Here is a 22,292-nt window from a genome sequence, read left to right as displayed (position 1 = left end):
TCTCTTTCATGTTCCTTTTTTCTCTTCTCTTCTCTTCCATGTTGCTTTTGTCTCTTCTCTTTCATGTTCCTTTTGTCTCATCTCTTCTCTTCCATGTTCCTTTTGTCTCTTTTCTTCCATGTTCCTTTTGTCTCTTCTCTTCCATGTTCCTTTTTTCTCTTCTCTTTCATGTTCCTTTTGTCTCATCTCTTCTCTTCCATGTTCCTTTTGTCTCTTTTCTTCCATGTTCCTTTTGTCTCTTCTCTTCTCTTCCGTTTTCCTTTTGTCTCTTTTCTTCTCTTCTCTTCTCATGTATCTCTTTATCTCTCTTTTTCTCTGTCTTCTCTGGGTGGGCAGCGATGTCCCCTGTACACTCAGGATCAGCGTGGCTCTCTCAGATACACTCCAGCATGCAGCCAAACATGCCACCCAGCCTGCCATGCACATCCTCCGCTGCCCTACAACAATCATAACCACAGCCACAACCACAGCCACGGGCCTAACCACAACCACTCCCTCCCTCTCAACCACAACCACAGCCACTACCCCAGCCTGGAGCACACGCAGGCAGCCGTACGTCTGTCACATGCCAGTAGAGCTGCTGCCGTGTCTGTGTGTGCTGTAGTAGCAGCTGTGGTGTGGTGAATTCTAGAGTGTAATCGACAGCATAATGTGAATGTATTAGCTGGCTAATTAGATAAGTAGCTTGCTGTCAGCAGGTTTTACTTCAAGTTCATTTATTGTAATATTATACAAGTGCACATTAGATTCTGTGAATGCATGACACTCTCTGTATCTGTCTCTCTCTCACACACATACACAAGTACACATCGTTTTAAACATTTACTGTAAAATTGATGCCAAGCTAAAATTTTCAATAACTGGTGTGATGTTATATGACTTCATATTTTAGTTACACAGTGCATTACTGACTGGAATGATTGTCAATTGTCACATTTCTTAAATTCAATAAATATCAGAAGCTTACAAATAGTAAATAGTAAAATTATTGTAGTGTGTGGGGACGGAGTTTATTGGATTGGTTGTTATTAAAGCAGTAAGCCATGAGGTGAGCTTTACAGTGATTTATCTTGTCGAAGGGGTGTTGAACCACTGCAGCGATAATGCTAATTTCTCGTAGCACCTGTGTGTAATTTCCTGTGTTTATATTACAGTGTTACACACTTGTTTGCTTACACAAAGTAGTTTAATACTACTTATGGCGAATCTAGGCAAAAACACAGACAGCTTGAGTCAGCTGATTACACGGTACATTTTGAAACTTTCGCAATGTTTTTTGTACAACATCAAACTTTTTCCTTTAAAAAAAGTAAAGATTTTTTTTCAACAAGATGGACAAAGGTTGGGAATACTGAATTTGATAAACTGTTCTGCTGACCACTGCAATATGATCCTGATGCTGTTGCCATTGGCAGTGGCAGAATATTTGGCCACAGTCCCTTTGAAAACAATGGAATCTGCCCTGCTGGAAATATTAGCATAGACCAGCATAGCTGGTCACCACCAAAACCAGCAAATTACTGCTGTTGTAACAAAATCTCATATCTCCCAAATGACAACTTTACAGGAGAAGAAAAAACCTACTTTACTTTTAATGTAAGTCAATAGAACCAGACTGTTTTCCCAGTAATTTTGGGTCGTTTCTCTTGGTCCAATCTTCATTAAATTTACACACAATGTTAAAAACAACAGGCGTTTTCATATTATGTCAAGAACTGAAAAATGGAGAAGATACAAGGTTTTCTTCCAACAGCAGAGATATATTTTGAATGTTTATATATATATATATATATGAGGGGCATTAGCGATCAGTGGCAGTGAGTCTGAAGTATTGAATCTTTGAAAGTACTGCCCCCTGGCAACCTATTCTGTGCCCGTTCACATGACTTGAGTAGGGTGTATGACTCTTGTCTTGGCCCTGGTCTTTAACCGAAAGGGAGTAGTGTGTGCTATCGATCCACACTTTCTCCAGCAGCTATTTGCTTTGTCCATTCAAGCAATATATTGAAATGCTCCCTGCTGCTAAGGCGTTTTTTATTTTATTTTATTTTATTTTTTACTGCGGAGGTGTTGCAGAGGTGTTGCGATAAACTGGTTCAGGTTTGTATTTTCAAAGAGGACGTGACGATCGCTAAAATGCAACCTTTTCCATTGAGCTCCTCCACCCACCAATGTCCTGTGTGTCTTCACTCTCCACTCACCTCTCATCCTATGCAGAAATAACTGCTCAGTTAGCACCTCTGCCATATTCAGACATAACATAGCAATAGCCTATTGGTGTAGCTACTCCATACAAGAGCTAACACGCCACATGGTTAAGTTGTATTGATCTGTTCTCTTCTCTGCTACTATCCCACACAGACTGACTTTGAGAAGGATGTGGACTTGGCCTGTCAAACAGGTAAGTATCCCTAAGTGCGTCTGTCCTTTCTAGGGTTGCTTCTTTCTATCTCTGCCTCTCAGTTGCTTTCTCTGTTGATTTCTTTTCACTTTCCATCTGTTCTTTCATATTTCTGTGGTTCTAACACTGTGATTAGGGCGATTTGTATTGGTGATGTAACGCTAACACCACTCATCATTGTCTCCCCTCCCTTGCAGAGAGAGGACATCCATGTAAGTCTCACTCTGAGTCAAAGTGTTTTTCTTTGTTTTTTTATTGCAATTAGAATGATGTTTTTTTCATCAAACTGCATACAAAGCTGGCATGACTCTTTGTTTACTCCCCTCTTACCTTGTTTTTTTTGTCCATCTGGGCTGTTTTGTGTAGAGCCCTCCAACAGCACTGAAACAACAACGTTGAATTTGTTCTTTTTTTGCTGTATACTCAAGCAGTTTGACTAAGGCCAGAATACAAAGACGAGGCAAAAGTACATTGCTATTTTGGTGTAATAGCACTGTTCATACTGTCCATATGTTCATCTCCTTTTTTAGGCAGCATAACTGTTTTGGGCCTCATTCATGAAGCCTTGAAACCTTTGCAAATACACAAGCAAACTGCAAGTAAATTACAAGTAAAAAGGAAAACATTCCTCAAAATTCATGTTCACAAATTTAAACTCTATCTAGATTTGCTAGTAGTATGTGTGTTTGGTAATAAATACACTTGCATACTTCTTTGCAATTAGCATACTGTTAATATTATCCATGCCCATGTATTACAGGTGACCACCATATAAGGAAATCAAGCAGTAAGCCTTCACTGTGCCTACACAAAAGGATTTTATTCAACTTCAAAAGCTAAGATTATTGCTCTGTTAACTTACTACTATTTAAGTTCAGCTAACTCAAAATTTTAAGGCAGCCAGGTCACTTTTTTAAGGACATCTTATTATATTGCATTAATTCTTAACAGCATTCTTTAATACATTTATTTAATTTTCTACACTCTCAGAAATAAAGGTAGTAAACTGTCACTGGGGCAGTTCCCCTCTTGTCACTGGGGTGGTACCCTCAAGGGTTCATCTCAGTACCTTTAGTCAGGGAACGTAATTGTACCATAAGCCATTAAGACTCCACACACCCCGCCTCCTCTCCAGGCTTTTTAGTTTATTGTTCTGTTTTAAAACATTAGGTTATAATAAGATACAAACATGTACTTTTCACCTGGAAATTATTTAAGGTACACAAGTGGACGTCAAAACCACTGTTGTTCCTTTGAAGATACTTCCTTTGAAAAATGTACCTGCACAGAACCTTATTTCTAGCAGTATATTATCTCTAGTGCACAGCATTTAAACTATATTTGTCCATATTTAATTTGTGCATTTAGTAACTAAATGGATTCTTGCATGTGCATCGCTATGATCCCATTGGCTCTGAGGGTTAATCAGTTGCTATAAAAGTTAGACATATTACTTTATAAAATAGTGTCTATAACATAATTATAATTTTTGTTATATTGAAGCTGATTAATATAGTTGCAGGCTATACAGTGAAGCTCCTAATGAAAAGCTTTAAAAAAAGAGACCAAACAGACATGTGCTTTAATTCATGTCCACGGGTTAAATTTGCTTTTACTTTTAAAAGCATTTGTTCAAGGGGCTTAAAGTACCAGCCCACAAGACAGCTTCATAGAGCACATCATATATTTATAATTTATCCTTAACAGTGGTCAACAAAGCTTTGCTGTGTGGCTATATTTACATATATATTTAAAGATACTACACACTGTACATTGGTGTTGGAGTTTGAGACTCCTGCGTTAGTTGATGTTTGTATTAACGTGCTGTCATGTCAGTTTCCTACAATGTACCGAAAACATTTAGCTGTTATTCGGAAGGTACATACACTTTACACATGGTCAGGAGCAGGTGTAAATTTTATTCATAGTTGTAAACATTTTCAGACTGCAAAGGTTTTCACAAATGCATAATTTTTCCTTGAAAATCTGTTTTTGCATAAAAGTATTCTGCTCATGTTTCATAAATGAGGTCCAATGGCTGCATTGGTGCTACAAACAAATCTCCAAAATTCTGCCTTTGGTGCCTGTCTTTGCGGACAATAGGTGCAGACCAATATGGACAGTTATGAGCTGTAGGTAAAAAGATTTAAAAGTCTTGGTGAAATCATAGAACGCAGAACAGAGCCACAGCGTAGCATTCATGCATAATAAAATCAGTTTTGGAATATGTTTAAAAAAGAAAGTATGCGCTAATTGGCAGTCACCAAGTCAGCTGAGGTTAAGTAGCTAAATTATCAGTACTGTGAAGAAAACCACTAAAAAACTCTCACTGAAATCACCAGTGAAATAATCATTGACCTTCCCGAGCACAGGAACATGTTTACTACATATTTATTAGAAAAATGCTTCCAAATTAATCTGTAATTGCTTGAGTATGCAAAGTTAAGCATTCCGCCCAAATATCATTTTTAGTGCACCATGGTATGCAGGCTTTTGTAGACTTGTACAGTTGTGAGAAAACACTTTTGTGAATATTGGCCATTCCGAATGACTTGGCCATTCTAAAATACAGACTTTCATCTCTGTAGTTGAATTACTCCTGTATTCTGGATCATTGTTGTGTTGCATATCTGATCTAACTGTTTTAGATTGCAGACAACAGTCCTGATACTTAATACAACTAGCCCTGAGACATCAATCACATTGACTTTCCAAACCACTATTTCAGTAAGGATATGGCGCTGTAAAAGGAGTGTGCTGTTAACCAAGTTTATCTTCCTTTTTGTTAAATAAGAATGTTTTTTTTATTTATTACCGTGGCTTCAATGGTCAGGTCACCTTTTACAAGCCATTCTTGCCTCCAGATCATTTTAAAACATTCTTTCTCACCACTGTATGCTGTAGTCAGACGTGTGTGCTAGCCATAGTAATTCTGTTGTACAGCTGGTCCATTATTTAGAGTGTCCTTGCATCCAAACTGGAGAAGCATCTTAATAGTATTTTGGCATGCTCAGGCCTGTGTGGCACTCAATGAGATGTTACTCATTCAAGAAGCCACATAACAAGTGCCTTAACCCCTTAACATCCAAGGCTTTTTAAGTACTAATATTTATTTTTCAGTGACTGCAGGGACTTCAATGCAAACTAGTTGTGATAGTTTTATAGAACTGAGTTATAAAACTTTGGGCTCGCTGGTGGGCCATGGCCATGTAAGGGGTTAAAGCCTTGTGATAAGTTGCTGGTTTTGTGTAAAATGGTGTGTAAAATGATGTGAACATTTGAACGTAATGAGGTTCCCTGGAGAGTACACCAAACAAGGGTTCAAATTTGGCAAATATTTACAGTTGATCTATTCATAATCTGTCCACAAGTGTCTTATTTTGTAGCAACTCTTACAAGGTTGGATAACCTTTACAGTAGTATGTGTGTGAGTCTGTGTGCTGTCAGAATAAAAAACTCATAGCTCCGTTTTTGAAAAATTTCAGCTTTTGGCATTATTTGGAAATGCCTGTTGCCCTTTACATTGTTTTTAAATTCCGTGAAGAATGGACCAAAAGACATGACCCAACTTGACCCAAAAAAAGTCGGGTTCCATTAAAAGTAAAATGTTTTTTATCTTTCTCCTGAAAAATTACGATTTTGGAGAATGATGTTTTGTTCATATATATATATATATATATATATATATATATATATATATATATAAATGTGTGTGTGGGGGGGGGGGGGTGGACAAATACATTTGGAGTTCTATATGATCTACATTTAGGTGCGACAACTTCACATTAAGTTGAATGTGACATTCTGTAAAGCTTACCCAACTGGGCTTCAACACTTACTATGGAATAATACATTTGTGGGACATTTGACTTTGAACAGTGACTACCAGATAATGAGGATTTCCTTGAAAGTGAAGCCTGTTTTCTGGCCTGCATGGGCTAGAACAGGTAGCTCCTTTTACTGCAAGATTAGAGACTGTTTGTGCATGCGTACGGCTTTCCTTCCAGTCCTGCACTGCAATCTCACTTCTGTTCCTTTCTTCCAAATCTGCATGCAACAACTCACCACCAATCCTCCGAACCATCTGCCTCTTGCACCCTTTGACCTCTGACATGCTCATTCTCATTCGCTGTAACTGAGCTCATTCTCTTTTGTCTCTCCTCTCATCTCTCTTTCCATGATTCATGCTCTCTTTACACACTCTTTACTGCCTCTATCCTCTTCTGATGTCTTCACAACTTCATGCTCTCACTGGCTTCCATTTGTTCTTTCATACATCATTTTGTTTGCCATTTATTTTGATGGACTTTTGCAATCATCCATGGTGCACCTGTCTGTCTGCTTCTCTGTCACTGTCTGTCCTTTCTTTTTCTTTCTATGCTCTGTTCCATCTCTCTACTGTGACCCCTCTCTCTCTCTCTCTCTCTCTCTCTCTCTCGTCGTCATTTGCACTCTCTGTCCCTCTCTTTGTGTGCATTCTCCCTTTCTCTCTCTTTCTCCCCCTTTGCTCTTTTTTCCTCTTATCCTTCCTGTCTGTTCCCTACCCCTTTCTCTCTGTCCTTCTTTTTTGTTCTCCTTCTCTCTTTTCTGTCTTTCCAATCCTTTCTATTTCTCTCCTTTTCTCCACTATCCCTTTCCTCTTTATCCCTCTCTCTCTCTCGCCTCTTTTCCTCTTTATTTCTCTTTTTCTGTTTTTCTCTGCTCTTGTCCTCTCTTCCTTCCTTCTCCCCCTTTCTCTCTTTCTCCTCTTCCTCTCTTTCCCTATCTCTTTCTTTCTCCTTTTTCTTTTTTGTCTCTCCCTCCATTTTCTACCTTTTTTTTCCTTGCCCTCTCTTGTCTTCTCTCTGTCTGTCTCTCTCTCTCTCTCTCTCTCTCTCTCTCTCTCTCTCTCTCTCTCTCTCTCTCTCTCTCTCTCTCTCTCTCCTCTTCCTCCCTTCAGTCATCTTTAAGGAGGTGAACACCTGTAACCCAGCAACTATCACTGGCACCCTGTCCCGGATCTCTCTGGATGACGAGGACGACCCCAAGCTGGCAGCCCATCAAGAAGGGGTCAACTTCAGCAGTCTACCAGGGAACATCCCACCCCCTAACCTGCTGGTGCAGGTGCCCCCTGTGGCCCCCCTCAACGAGCTCAGTGAGCAGCCCCTGAAGAAGGAGGTGAACGTGGAGCAGGGCGGACAGCAGCAGCGTCAGCGCTCCGGCCCCGTCTATCTGTGCACCGAAAGTGGCCTGGGCTGGGCCCGGCCGCCACCTTCTGCTTCAGAGCAAACAGGGGGCGGTGGTGGGGGGGCTGGGGAAGGGGACTACATGGTCCTACCACGGCGGACAGTAAGCCTCAAACCCCCTCCTCCTCCGCCCCAGGACGAGGGCAAGCCCCTAAACATCACAGTGGATGACCCGCCCTTCCCCCCTCCCCCTTCACCCCTGACCCTGCACCCAGCCGAGAGCGAGGCCTACCCCGCGGACTTCGCCACCGTAGACCACATCAGCATGAACCTGAACCGATCCTATGGCACGCTCAAGCAGCTGCCCGCCCACGCCAACACCCACAACACGCTGCAGGTGAAGCAGGGTCGGCCATCCGTCCGGCACATCCTCACCTCGGGAACGGTGGAGCGCACCAGGACTCTGCCCCGCAACCTGGGCAGCACCAACACCAGCCTCTCTGCCGGGTCCCTAGAAGTGAGTAAAGATCAGAGGGGTTCACCACTCATTTTGCTGTCATAAGAAAACCTTGTATCTCTGAAATGGGAAACATCAGCATCAGTTCATTTTCACTGCTGTTCAGTAGTTTGCAAGGACTTGTCATATTAGTAATCTTTATTAAAGAATAGCTTAAATAATGTAGAGTAAAATGGTATAAACTTAACACCAAATCATAAACCTTTGTTGTATTCACAGTCAAAAGTATCTGGGAAGCAACAAGAATGATAAGTTTGAGTCATGAGTTTTTGATCAGTGCGTCAATGCGTTTAGAATATGAGACATTCTGGGTATTTATTTAATTATAAGTATATTCTTGATGCTATACCCATTTCTCAGTTATTTTAGAATCACCTACAGCTCCATTCACCAATTTTCTTAGCTTCCTAGAAATAGTTGGAAACCAAAATAATATTAGCAGTATATTAAACATGCATATGGAACAAACTTAGGTCACTTTTTTTGGATAGCCCACTATAGCCCCCTATAGATTATCTACAGATGTCCAACTTGTTAACAAACTATCTATTAAAAGAAGTTGATTCTAAACAGTGGTGGGGTTAAGGTTAGGGTTAGAGTTAGGATTTGGACCAGGGTGAGGGTTGGGTTTAGGTTAAGGTTGGGGTTAGGAAAAGAGCCATGTTTAGAGTTAGAATTATGGTCAGTTTAGTAGATACTGAGTTAAATGTAACTTAAAAGTAAATTAAATATCAACAAAGCATCTGAAGTAGGTTACCTAAACCTAAACAGTGATTCCAAACCATTGAATTGTAATTCTGTATTTTTGAATGGTAGTGCAAGTTCATAACATGAAAGATTTGCTTTTCTAAATTTCTACTCTTACATTAATCATGAAATATTTGAACAGTTTTCAGATATATAGTATAAAAAGAAAAGATTTCCTTGATGAAATGGTTTTCTTTTTACAGTGATGAGTTACAAGGTTTCTTTTGACATTGGTATTCACTGAGCTAAAACACACTAAACATATTGCTGAAGCCCGGAAATACTTTAGACAAGCAAACGGGGCAGCGTCAACAAGAGCCTCTCCATTTGCTTCCAAAGAATCAAATCCCCTTGTGCAGGGGTCCTCAGGTCCTTGGTTTTGGGGCCTTCTTGCCATATATGGACAGTTTAATGTATTCTGTGCCATGAACTTGATCATAAACTTGATCAAGTTCATGAAGGGCTTGATAATTAGCAGATGAGCTGGATCAGTTGTGTTGAGGGAGGGAATGATTGAAACTGTGCAGGGTAGTGGGTTCCTAGTAAATGACGACTAGTCAACTAGTGAACAGTGTTTTTGAAGAACTCAATTGGTTGACTTGTAAAAATGAATAGTTGTTCACTGTTTAGTTTGTGTCCAGTGTAATGTCTGAGTTGAGGCAGGTTGCAGGGGTTTTATTTGTGGTAATACAATTCTCATAGTCACAACAGGCAGTGATCAAAACACAGGCAGGTGAGGCATATCCATGTTCAAAAACCAGGAAGATAAGGGTCAACATAAACACAGACAGTGTATGTCAATTCAGGGGCTGCGTCCTTCGGAGGCTGCGTTTGAAGGCCAGTTGTGTCACAGCTGCGCGACTAGGCTGTCCCATTTCGAAGTCCTCTTCATATGCGACCAAAAAATGTGTCCTTTTTTTTCATGGCAACGAAGGATCCGACAAAATCTGTCGTAGAGCAGACCATCTCATTTGGGGGTCTAAGCAGCCTTCAAAGGACGCGGTCTACGAAGGTGTGTTCTTTGAAGGCTGCTTAGACCTGTGAAGGCTGAACCAAAATGAAACGGTCCAGTCCCTGAACTTGGACACACTGAGAGTAACACAGCTGTTGTTACAAACAACAGAGACATCGCAAGACACAAGTCCAAACAAAGGGGTGTATATATATATATATGTATGTGTGTGTGTGTGTGTGTGTGTGTGTGTGTGTGTGTGTGTGAGCATGGAGGGTAACCCTTCCAGTGGTATTTCCTCATAGATACGGTTCAAGGCGCTTAAAAACTTTGCTCTGCATGGTTTTCTCAACATGGTTAACTAACCTTGTTCAGGGCCACAGAACTATTCAGTGGGATGACATAAAATGTACCTATTCATCTGATTGGCTGATTGTGACTGTTGATGTTGGTGTTGGGCCACCACATTTTGCATTATTTTAAAAACAAAAACAATCAAATTCTAAACCAAAGTCCAGCTTGCTCACAAATAATGAAAACATAAATGAAATTTAAAATAAATGAAATTTTAAATCCATTTCATTTTAAAGTTTAGATGATAATGAATCAAATCTGAAAGAGCAAAGTCAAATGACCGATGTCAGAGGGAAAGAATGCCAAAACCAAACCTATTTTGTGGTGTTTGGATCTGTAGCTTCCTAGATAAGCTAATGCTAGCCTGCTCCTCTCACAAACAGCCCAGTACAGGTCCAGTACGGTTCTAAGAACCATTTGGCTCTACAGTGGAAAAGATTGATATCGAAACATTAAAAGGCCTTATTCTTTGATGAGTCGATTAATTGGATAATAGTCTGTAGTTAAATTAATTATAGTAATTATTTGCAAATTATCTCCCAGACTGGGAGACTGGGATGGCAAAGGGCTGGCACTGTAGTGCCGACTGTGGGACAATGAGCCTGCAGTGAGAGATCATTTGTAATCAAAAGGTATCAGTAATGAAGCAGATAGATTTGAAGTTTTTGATGAAACCATGCTAAGATACACACAATCAGCACTGTGCAGAATTCTGAGACTACCCTTCATTTATTTCATATCCAGTCAAAACAGCCCTTCACTACAAGTTATTCATTTTTTGGTTTCAAAGAAAAAAAATGGAGAAAATATTTATTTAACAGAAAATTGTATAAAAGCCTCAACAACTAAATATATAATCAAGATTTTTAGTATTTAGTAAGAGTTCACTTTTAGCCTTTATTACAGCTTCCGTTCCTTTCAGAAGACTTGGTTTCGGTTTTTCAAAGAAACCCACAAAAGTACAAAGTTCAGTCTTAGGAGTTGGACGCACTTTCTGCTTCTCACAATTCAAGTAACCCCAAACACCTTTAGTGATGTTTAATTTGCAAATGTTCTTTTTTGTTTATTCCCTTTCTGCTTTAACTCATTTTTGCCAGCTGCACATCCTTTCAGATCCATAGTGTTAAGTTGTCTTCTCAGAGTACTAACTCAGGTAAAAGGATAGACAGAAGGACAGACAGAAACCAGAAACATCTGGCCTAACACATCTTGTATTGTCAGAAATCCCATTTTCCTCATCTATTATTTATTTAATGACCACCAGTTTTACATTTAAATTCTGTTTTCCACTTATTTTCATTTGACTTTCCTGTTCCTGTTCCTTGTGCAAGTGGATTATCTCAAATCTAATCTCCTCACGAATATCTCCTGAAAAAATGCTTGACTGAAAAAGAAATAACAGGGTCAGTCTCTAAATTCGGCACAGTACTGTAAAATGGTGCTCGACATGAGTAATTAAATGAAAATACAGGTACAAACACACACACACACATTAACAGACTGTGATAGTTTGTGATGATCAGCAACTCTAAATGAGACGTATTATTAAAAGAAGGTCACGGGAGTGATATATCTAGTTGTAATCATCCTATCATCATCTATTTCCTTAATACCAGGGATACCTGACTGTGTACCATTGCCTTCACCTCACTCAACACACATACTCCCCTCACCTAGCAACTGTCAGAAATCTCCCCCACAGAAACGTCCTCGGTTTATTTAAGGTGTACCTCATCTCTGAAATCCATGTCAACATGGTCTTACACAACATGCCGTCTGTCTGAGCAGGGGTTGTGTGTGTACACACGTAACGCGCGCGTGTGTGTGTGTGTGGGAATGTGTGCCTATAATTAAACTACAGCCCCATTGAGAGGGACGGCAGATGGAGGAGAAAGAGGCTAAGCCAAAGTAGATGCCCAGGAGATGCTCTTCCTTCATTAGAGCATAGACACACAAAAACTCTTTCCCACTACCTCTTTACTCTCACATGGACACGCACACAATGTTTGTTCTGCAGGGCTGCTGGTGGCAGGGGTCTTCTTCAGACAGCACTTTCTAAACTAAGGTTATGTTAATTACGCAAAGTAAGACTCTCTCTCTCTTCTCTCACTTCCTTTTTTCTCTTTTCCTCTCTCTAAATATATAAAATCAAGATTTTGGAGTCAGCACGTTTAATTAAAAAGCATCTCACACATAGTTTCTGCAGGAAACAGAAAATGTGCAGTGTAAAGATTTTACCTGATTTAGTACTAGCCTGACATTTACTTTAGTGGCGCTGTCGTTTACTGCGTATTTGAGAATTAGAACTGTTTATAAGGTCATTTTGAATGGCTTCGTAAAAATATTACTCATATAACACTATAAATATAATACTCAATGAAAATAAATGCTCACTTTTATTTAGCCAGCTTGACGTGGCAAGTTATGTGATATTATCAGCATTGCAGTTCACATTTTGCCTTCATCCCTATATGTTGTGAGTTGGGTTAGAGCAGTAATATACCGTCTAGGAGCCCATGAGTTGGGGTTGGGAACCACTCATCATTTCACCCCAGTAAGTGACACTATGTCAGGAAAAAATCAATAGATGTTATGTCAGCTTGACATCAAAGTTGGCATAATGCAATCTTGACAAATGACACCTATTTAAATGTGTTTATAATTTCTATGTAGGTTGATGCTAGCTGTCATAAAGGGCTTATGTATGTTTCATGTAGCCTTATGGACACTGCCCTAGAGTAAAGCATTACTAAGCAAATAAATTCCATACAGTATGTTTAACGTAACTCTTTCACTCTAAAAGAACTCTGTGTATCGTGCTAAATTTTATTAAGGTCTTCCTACATTAAAGGGAAATTTATATACAGTACTGTGCGAAAGTTTTAGGCATCTAAACAAATTTGTAAACAATTTACCTCAGCAGTGAGTTTATCACAATATACATCAGAATAAAGTCGTATTCATAATTCAAATAAACATAAAAACAATAAAAAGTAACAAGAATTTCTTGGGTCCATATTTTTCCTTGACACCTTCACAGCCGCCACAGAGACTTGTTAATATCAGCAATTACATCATGAGCTCAATTTACTGAAGCACTGATATTTATTTGCAGCCACACTAACATAAAATCACTATTTATTTTACATATATATATATATATATATATATATATATATGTATGTGTGTGTGTGTGTGTGTGTGTGTGTGTGTGTGTTATTAATATTCTATACATTTTGTTTATTTAAATATTAACACTTTTCTCAGCAAATAAACACACTACACAAATAAATAGATTTTGAAAATGTGTCTTGGGTGCCTAAGACTTTCGCACAGTAGTGTGTGTGTGTATATATATATATATATATATATATATATATATATATATATATATAATTTAACATAATGCAATTGAGGTGTAAACAAATGTCATTGTTTACAGCAAAGTCGTCGAGAGCTGTTTGATGTGGAGTCCTCCGTTTATAAGAAACTTACTGAGTCATTTTGTTTGAAGTGGTGGTGATGGAAATCAGATGTCTGAAGCGTTTAATGCCTATAAAAGCTACCTCAAAAGCTATATTCAGTTATGAATATGCTTCCTGAGGCACTGTTTGACAAAGGTTGTGAGATAAGCTTTTGGGCTAAAATGTAATTTTGCAGTACAAAAGTGACAGATGGCTAAATGCAGTGTGTTCTAAAGCATCCCATCATCACCACTGTAAAGAAAAGTTGAGTTGATGATTTTATCTACAGTGCAACATTTCACATCAGACCACTCAGAATGATCTTTGTTTACATCTCAACAATTGAGTTATGCAGAAATTTTGGAACAAAGTCTGCATAATTCCTTCTTACACCATCATAAGTGCAGAGTTACATAGAAGAAGTAGAGCACTGGGACTGGGAGTTAGGTGGTCTAGCACATGTCTCAAAACATCCCACTTCCACCCTTTTACCCCAGTTCAGGACTCGAACCAGGTGGAAGCCTCACCATGTTCTGCTGAAAAATGAAGGTATAGAATACGTAGATTCACCCTCCACACACTGCCTCTCAGTTTTTTGCAGAAGCTCTGTCTGTGCTCTGTCTGAGAGGTTGTGTGTAGAGGCTGAATGCTAGGTGAACTGGATAAATGCATGTGTTGTCATGTGAATGCATGTGTCGACAAGTCTAGAGGATGGAGATGCTATTCTCTGTAAGTCTGTAACAATTATTAAATTAATGAATGAACAAATTTTAGCTGATGATCTTAATTCCCATAAAATAATTGGATTTGACCATTTAATTTTCCTTGTTTAATTGTTTGGACATTGTATGCAGATGGTAAAGTTAGAAGCCTAAAGGCTGTTTACACTCTGAACTCAACATGACAAAACATGCAACATGCAAAATATGACATTTTTTTGCATCAAAACTATACATGCTGGACACAATGCAAACTGAGCAAACTGTGTAATTGTACAGTAAAACAGGGACTCCCTCTGCCTCTTTGAGGGGCTTAAACTGTATTAACTATTTCACTTATAACCTGGATCTCCGTAACTCAATTTGAACGGATTTTGTTTTTTCAGCAAGCACAAAACAAACAGGCTGAATGTCTTGAAATGCCAAAAAGATCTCATTGCTCGTCATAGAATGAACAAATGGTGAAACTGGGCTACTGTCCATTTTGGAAAAGTTTGATAGCATGAAGCGATTCATTGCTTTGCTGAGTGCTTCCACACAGGCTATAACTCAGATGTCTGTAGTCCAGTTTGAAGCCTGTTCAAGCTGCTTTTGGAGATTCTGATCTTTTTAGTATTTGTGGAAAAGTTCTGTTTGCTGGAACACAGCTGCTCCATCATCTTGGGTGTTGCCATGCCAACACCAGAGATGACCGTGATTGGTCAACGAGTTCTTATCATTAATGATATCAAAAAATCAAACAATGGCTGAATGATGTCATGTCATATATTCGCCATCTCAAAAATTGCATTTGGCATGCAAACTATCAACCAATCAATAAGCCTTAATTTAAAACATTGTACATTGTGGGAGACTCTCATAATGTAGCCAAGCCAAAAGCAGAAAACTTTGGGGAAAAATTAGATGGTAGAAACATATCAAATGTTAAAAAAGCAACAATTACCATAATAGCAGCAATGAAATAACTTGTGAGAGACCAAATAAGGATGAAATAAATAAAAAGCATAGTTAATGAAATACATAAAGCAATAGAAGATATAAAACTGTACCTTGACAGCAGCTAAGAAATAAAAGCTGATAATAAATTAAATAAAAAGATTAACTACAAACAAATAAAACAGTTTCAGATTGTAAATACTGTCAGTTGCCACATGTTCAAAATAATTTACTGTCATTAAATTGCATGGATGAATCTGGCTTGGTGTGTAAAAGCCTTACTGTGGTCAGACTGGCTGATTATCTATCTTGCTTCCTACCTGTCGATAATTAATAGTTCCCAACTGATGCCAAAGAAAGCTTGAGCTGAAATTAATAATCTTTACTTACTGTTTTTTTTTTCTAATTGTGGTAAAACATCAGTCAAAAGTTAAAACTTTTGTTGCTTTCATAACACCCATGTATTTGTCTTATTTACAGCCTAATTGATGATAACACATCCATTTTACATTTTGCAGCATAATTATATGATTATAATATAATTGATTATAATACGGAAACCATCTAATGGTAAAACGTGGTCAGCTTAAATAATTGCAGTTGTGTGTAGTGGGAAGACACTAACGTGTTGAATTTACGGAGTTAGAGAATTAGAGAAAATGTATAGTCTTATCATACAAATGCATATGTTTTCTGGATGTTGTGTATGAGGTGCTATTTGAAGACATTAGTATGTGTGGGAGGACTGAGGGAGTAGATATTTAATGCCTTTGCTGCATTAAATTTAATAGTTTATAATAATTTAATAGTTATTTTCCATCTAAATTGAGCTGTGCACTTTGAATCAAATTCCCATTAAAATGACGTTGAAGGGGAACTCCACCAGTTTTTCAAAGTTTGTGATAAAGTCATTCAGAGTGGTTTGGAATGGTGCACTGTAGAGAAACTTACAGAATATGTAATGTTGATAATGGTAAAATAGTGGAACATCCAAATAAAATCATTTTCTTTTGGTATTATTTTGCCTTAGAACCTCCTACATGGGTCTCTCCACCATGAACAAATTTTCAAAAAGACATTTAAGGCTAAAACTCTGTTTATGACACAATGTCTCAGGCATCAGGTCACATATGCTAAACCATTTCATGTAATAAGTTTATATGATGTAATTTAGAGTCACCTGGTTCCTATCACCAACCACTGTGAACAATCCTTAATAATACACTTCAGCAATATAATTATAATACAGTTTGCAGAGTGATAATTTGTGGGTTGTATGCTTCCGATGTCAGCTACATTAGCCTCATAGCTCCAGAGGCAAACATCGCATACAGAACACGTCATGGCTGATCAGCTACATTTGAAGTGAGTGGAAAACTGTACATTAGATTTTTCACCCAACTGTGGCTTCAAGGTCTTTTGTGTTTTATCACTAACCGTGTCTGTCAACCAACATTCCAGTGCTTGGTGTCATCAAATGACACATAGTACAGTATAACAGAGACAGCAAACTGTACGTTGCTATTAAGGTCAGCTGATGAAGTGGTGAACAGCTACTGTCATAACTAGAGTGTCTGCTTCTGTGCTGCTTTGAAACACCTCTCCATCCTTGCTTCCTGTCAGAGGTTAGAATTATTATTTCTACAGTTTCCTCAGTGCCTCGGCTCACGTTAAAGCACTGCACTCTGTTTGAAATGTGTTGACAACTATAAATACAGGAGAGAGTTTAACTGCTTGTCCACGTAGGTAGTGCCCTGGCTGTAAGATAAGTGTGTTTGGACTTTATTCCCTCGATTACCCAGGCAAATACTTTCATATGTGAGCTTATTCTGAACATGATCCCCAGTTGGCCCCAGTTGAACATCTCGCCTTATTCACAAACAGTATTTGAAAATAAAATTTCAACACAGTTACTGGCTTTACAGAGACAAACTGTGGGCTTAGTGGTGTAACCATGCAGTGTTACGCACATTGCAATGAACATATATGACAATGCATCTCATAGATGAGAGAAATCAGCAGGAGCTGTGTTCTGTTAATTAAGTGCAGTTGCATTATTTAAACACCAACGGTCACAACTTCACATTCAACATCATATGTCGCGCTCCCAGCAGGCGGATATAGCTTAAACCAGAAATAAGTGTGAGGTGCTGAAAGTGGGTATTTTATGTACTGTAATGGATTTTAAACTAATGAAGACGTGGGAGCAAACTTACAGAATGCAATTTAGACAGCCAATCACCAGCTTAGATTTTGGAACAAGCATGCTTATTGGCTCACACCTGCTAAGAACTGACTGCTTAGGTAATACATTTTAGTAATTTAGTCAGCACCAAAATAGTATTGAATTTTGGGTAGTGCTTTATTTTAAGGTACACATATTGGGATTTATTAATATCTTATGCTTTGTTAAGTAAAGCCCAATTTAGACACTTCTAAATGGTGTATACAATATGCAGTATGACCTTTATTAGGTCTGTTACATGAAATAATAATAATAACAACAATAATAATAATAATTACATTATTAGTTGTAATAATGTGCAATAAAGCAGTGTTACGCAAATTATGGAGCGTGAATTACCATCTAAATCGTATGCGTGTATAAGCTAAAAAGTGCTAAACAGTTTTTCATTAAGTCAGTTTGCATCAGAAATTCTATACATATTCAGGATATTTTGACTGCAAAAAAGATTGAAGAGTTCATTTTGTAGTTAAAATAGGTTGAACCATAAATTCTAAACTCAATTTTTTTTGGCTACCAAAAAGCCATTAAATTATCTTTACATTAAAGTATAATGTGCAAACTGTCTTATTGAAAACTTTTTGCTTTTTAGCTTCTAATTTGTAACTGAAAGTGACCACAAAGTTACCAAAAAAATCAGTTTTCATTTTTACCTAAAACTTTAGACAGAATGGAACACATTTAATATTTTCAGTGACTTATTAAACTATAGAGCAGTAAAGTCCAGAAGTCAACTGATGCTACTTAATAAATATAAGAATAAAATATTGCCAATTATACACTAACAAGATGTGAGTTTAGATGAGAGTCTCACAAGCAATCATTTGCATAACAGCATCTTAATAATAATAGTTTTAGTAATGCAAATATGTTTTCCTTAAGTGTCACTTAAGTGTGATATTCAGCCCTAATAGTGATCAAATTCAAACTGTGATCAAAATATTTTTGGAATTGAAATCTAGCATCAAAAATCTAATTGACTCAAATTGTAAGCTTAGTGCATCATTATAGCCATAGTAATTATTCAGTAACTACTCTATTATTATTGCTATTTAGTAACTATGAAACTAATATTTAAATCATATAGCTTGAGATGAATTTACATGTGGGTCTATTTAAGAGTTTAAGCAGCAAATTGTCTGCCTTGATTCATCTGAGTTCTCCTAGTTACAACCCCAATTCCAATGAAGTTGGGACGTTGTGTAAAACATAAATAAAAACAGAATACGATGATAATATCACTTGAATTAATGAATGTTGTTTTTACCTGAGTAATTGTGTTTTTCTAGTGTTTTTTGAGACCCAATTGGAGGACAACTCAGGAGATTAAATAAATTTTTATAATTTAATTAAGTTAATGTCACAGACTGTGTATAGAAAGAAAAAAAAAGTATTGTAGAATTTCCTTAGATGCTGACTTGCCCTGCAAACTACTTGTGTAGTTGTAGGGTTTTATATAGGAGTTGTGGGAGCTTATTTTGGGACCACCAAGTGAAATAGCAGCATTCAGTCCCCAAAGCACAGTAGGCATACCCTCAGTTATGTGGTGGCCAGCAGTGCAGCTTGGATGGGCATTTTCAGACATTCTTTGACGATGAACTGCTATGATTGATCTTGTCTTCTCTCCACTCCCCCCTCCCCCAGAGGAAAAGAGTACGGTACTCTGAACTGGACTTCGAGGTAAGATCCCGCACCCCTTTTCTCCCCGGCCCAGTGTTTGTGCTTCTGTGTGCTTTTAGCTAAGGGTTTGACTGATGCCTAGAGGACCCAGTGACATTGCTGCTTTGGTGCTTGTATCCCTTGCATTTGACATTCAGATTAGTAGTCACCCGATTCATGGTAGAGTTGTTCAGTGTTTCATCAGCCTTGACTATTGAATTTCCTCTTTCCTGCTTGTCAACAGAACATTCTTTCCATGTGACAAAAAGGTACAAATGTTTGGATTGTGGAGGGGTCTCAAAGTTGAGGCTGTAGAAACACTGAGTTGTTTGAGTGAAGTGGGTCAGCGTGTGAAGAGTGGAAGAGTATGCATATTTGAAGCCTGGAGAATGACCAAACTCTGGAATCCAGCAAACCTCCAGTCAATATCATGTTTACATTGATGTCAGACTTCCCTGCAAGTTATTTATGCACCAATCAAATGGCTCTAAACTAAAGCTGGTTGATATAGTGATATGAACATTAAAAGCCATGTGTGTTGATTCTGAACTCTCCAGGGTGGGAGATCTCCAGGACCAAGATTGAGCACCTTTGACTTAATGTAGACCGACAACATGTTTCATTGAATAGAGATTTACCTCAGGCTCCCAAGTGACATAGTTTTTGTAAAACCATGGGTTAGAAGATTCCAAGTCCAAAAGAGCATAATTGTTCATGTTTAACTGGATGCAGTGATGCACAGCAAAATGTTAGAAAAATTGTATGCATAGTTTTGATAGCATTTTAAATATGCCACTGCATTGTTTGTTCCAATTTATCAAATCCTCCAAAAATAAGTATTGTAATACATATTGTATGTACTGTGCATGTCCATAACACTTTACTTGAACCCTGCTATATAACACTGACATAACAATGCCATAAAGATGTTATGGCAGATGTCATATACTGTGATGCGTTGTAGACAGATATTATTCAGTAAAATAGCAGTGTTATGTTACTATTACTGATATCATAATGGCAAATTCCATTATGCTTGATGTCATGACAGCTTATATCACAGGCTAATTTTTTCCTGTGTCCTCTAGTTTGTCATTATGACGTCAAACATTATGACAGTCATATGCAAAGGCATGAACACCTTTTGTCAAATTACATGTTCTGTTGATTTTCTAAGTGATACCAACGTATCCCTTACATCGCCAGGGCCTGCCAGCAGGCCTCAAGTTTTATTACACACATCTGTAACCTAAGAATAGCTGAGTTCGCATTCAAATCCTGTGTGTTAAGTGTAGTTTCTGAATAATAACTTTTGGTATGTAATAAGTCTGGGATTTTAAGGGGCTGACACATTCTCCACAGGTAACACATTTGAATATGGCATTTGCACAGGACACATTTTATATGTTTATTTTTTTTTCCAAATATGTTAAATTCAACAAATAAACTGTAATTGTGCATTAAAATGTGCAGACGTTTGTCCTCTGTAGACGGCAGATGATACAAAATGAATAAAACATTCCATTTGGAATTCCCAGATTAGTACATACGACTGCAACTTGTGACAGCATATGATATATTCAATGACATATTTATGGCATGGTTATGTCAATGTTATGTAGCCAGGTTCAAGAAAACGATACCAAAATGTCTTCAAGTTAAGAGCGCTTATAGTAAGTACTTCATAAGAAGTTATTTTTTTTAAAACTAAAATCTATTTAAAAGGTGTTTAAGCAACTAAATTTAATTTAAAAACTGTTATGGCCTAACACGGGTTGGCAACATGTGGCTCCAGACGCATGCGTTTTTTAATTACTCTGAAACAGAAAAGCCTTCCTGAGCCTTCTAACACAGTTTCAACAATCAGTGGTTCTAAACACTAGTTAACTTATAACTGATCGTAAACACTACTAATTCACCCATTGACACTGAAGATTGGTGCGCAGACTGCTGGACACACTAACGCAGACACCTTCATAACATTCATGTAACTAAGTAGGAGCAATTATACAGGCTTATGCTAGGCATTATAAGGTATTTTGTATGGACATGACGTATAACAAATATATTTATAATTCATTAAGAATGCAGGATCCATAAGAAGTTTTACCATTACATTTTTGGCCATGGGGCTCACCCCAATTCTAAACCCAAATATTCAAAGCCACATTTTCTGTAACACTGACTGGAGATTTGCTTTCCATTATGGAGCATCCTCTCAAGTGAAGGTATGTTACTAACCAGTTGCTTTTAGAGCTTCATACGTTCTTCTATTCTGGTCAGCGCTGCATGGTATACTGCTGCCTGCAAAGTCCCCTCCAAAAGACAAAATAGCTTAGTAATTTGGCCACATAGAACATGTGCCAATGTGGCCGTCATGGCACTCGGTGATGAGTGACTGGTGAGAGGGCATGGTGCTTGTACAGTGGCAGGCCTAATTGGAGCTGGTATTCTCAGTGTGAGTTGGCCCAGGTCAGAGTGAGTTCTGTGTTCTGACCTTCTTGGGGAAGCAGCTGTATCTGTTAGACCACCCAAGCTCTAAACCCACCTCCAATTAAATCAGGGCGTGGGGGGGACTAAGTGCCCCCATGTAGAGAATGCCGCTGACCAGAGAGACCCTGCTGTGTCCCTGCTTTCATTGCCATTTAAACTGCCAGTGCTATGGAGCCTCAAAAACCCAGAGGGATCATTTAATGGGTGGCAAAATCTATGCTGGCTACTCATCTTCTCCTCTTCTGGCCACCCGGTCTGTCTGTCCACCACCCCCTCTGTGCCCCCTTCCCTTTTTTATTCTGTTTATTTTTGTTTTTTGTTTTTTTGTTTTTTTTTTTACCTTCCTTCCAGAAAGTGATGCACACTCGCAAAAGACACTCAGAGCTCTACCATGAACTCAACCACTCCACCAAGTTCCACACCATAGATAGGTATAACAGGGACCCTGCCATGTCCACATTCAAGGTAAGACTCTTAACCAGGCCTCGGGGGAATGGGGAGATGACCCTTCTTTGAAGTTAGTCTTACTGCACTTGTAGCAGCACGTCTGAAAATTATGAAATATTACCTCAAGGCACCACTTTCTCATATCGATGGCTTCACATCTTAACACAGTGATTTAACCCTTTCCGCCCTTCAC

General features: G+C 38.3%; 1 protein-coding gene across 6 annotated transcripts in view; it reads left to right on the top strand.

Annotated features, from left to right (window-relative positions):
* Positions 1–22,292, top strand: part of adgrb2 (adhesion G protein-coupled receptor B2) — a 437,226-nt gene that overhangs the window by 398,137 nt on the left and 16,797 nt on the right. For 3 of the 6 annotated variants that reach the window (XM_037535324.1, XM_037535323.1, XM_037535322.1), the window contains 4 exons: positions 2,362–2,401; positions 7,341–8,083; positions 19,145–19,180; positions 22,004–22,117. In XM_037535324.1, coding sequence (XP_037391221.1) covers positions 2,362–2,401; positions 7,341–8,083; positions 19,145–19,180; positions 22,004–22,117 — 933 coding nt within the window. Of the gene's footprint in view, positions 1–336; positions 553–2,361; positions 2,402–2,598; positions 2,614–7,340; positions 8,084–19,144; positions 19,181–22,003; positions 22,118–22,292 lie in introns of all 6 variants that reach the window. The other 3 variants (XM_037535321.1, XM_037535320.1, XM_037535319.1) reach the window with 2 other exon arrangements.

The sequence above is a fragment of the Pygocentrus nattereri genome, chromosome 27, assembly GCF_015220715.1.
Source record: "Pygocentrus nattereri isolate fPygNat1 chromosome 27, fPygNat1.pri, whole genome shotgun sequence".
In the NCBI taxonomy this organism is placed as follows: Eukaryota; Metazoa; Chordata; class Actinopteri; order Characiformes; family Serrasalmidae; genus Pygocentrus; species Pygocentrus nattereri.
This window is presented reverse-complemented; position numbering and strand designations above follow the sequence as displayed.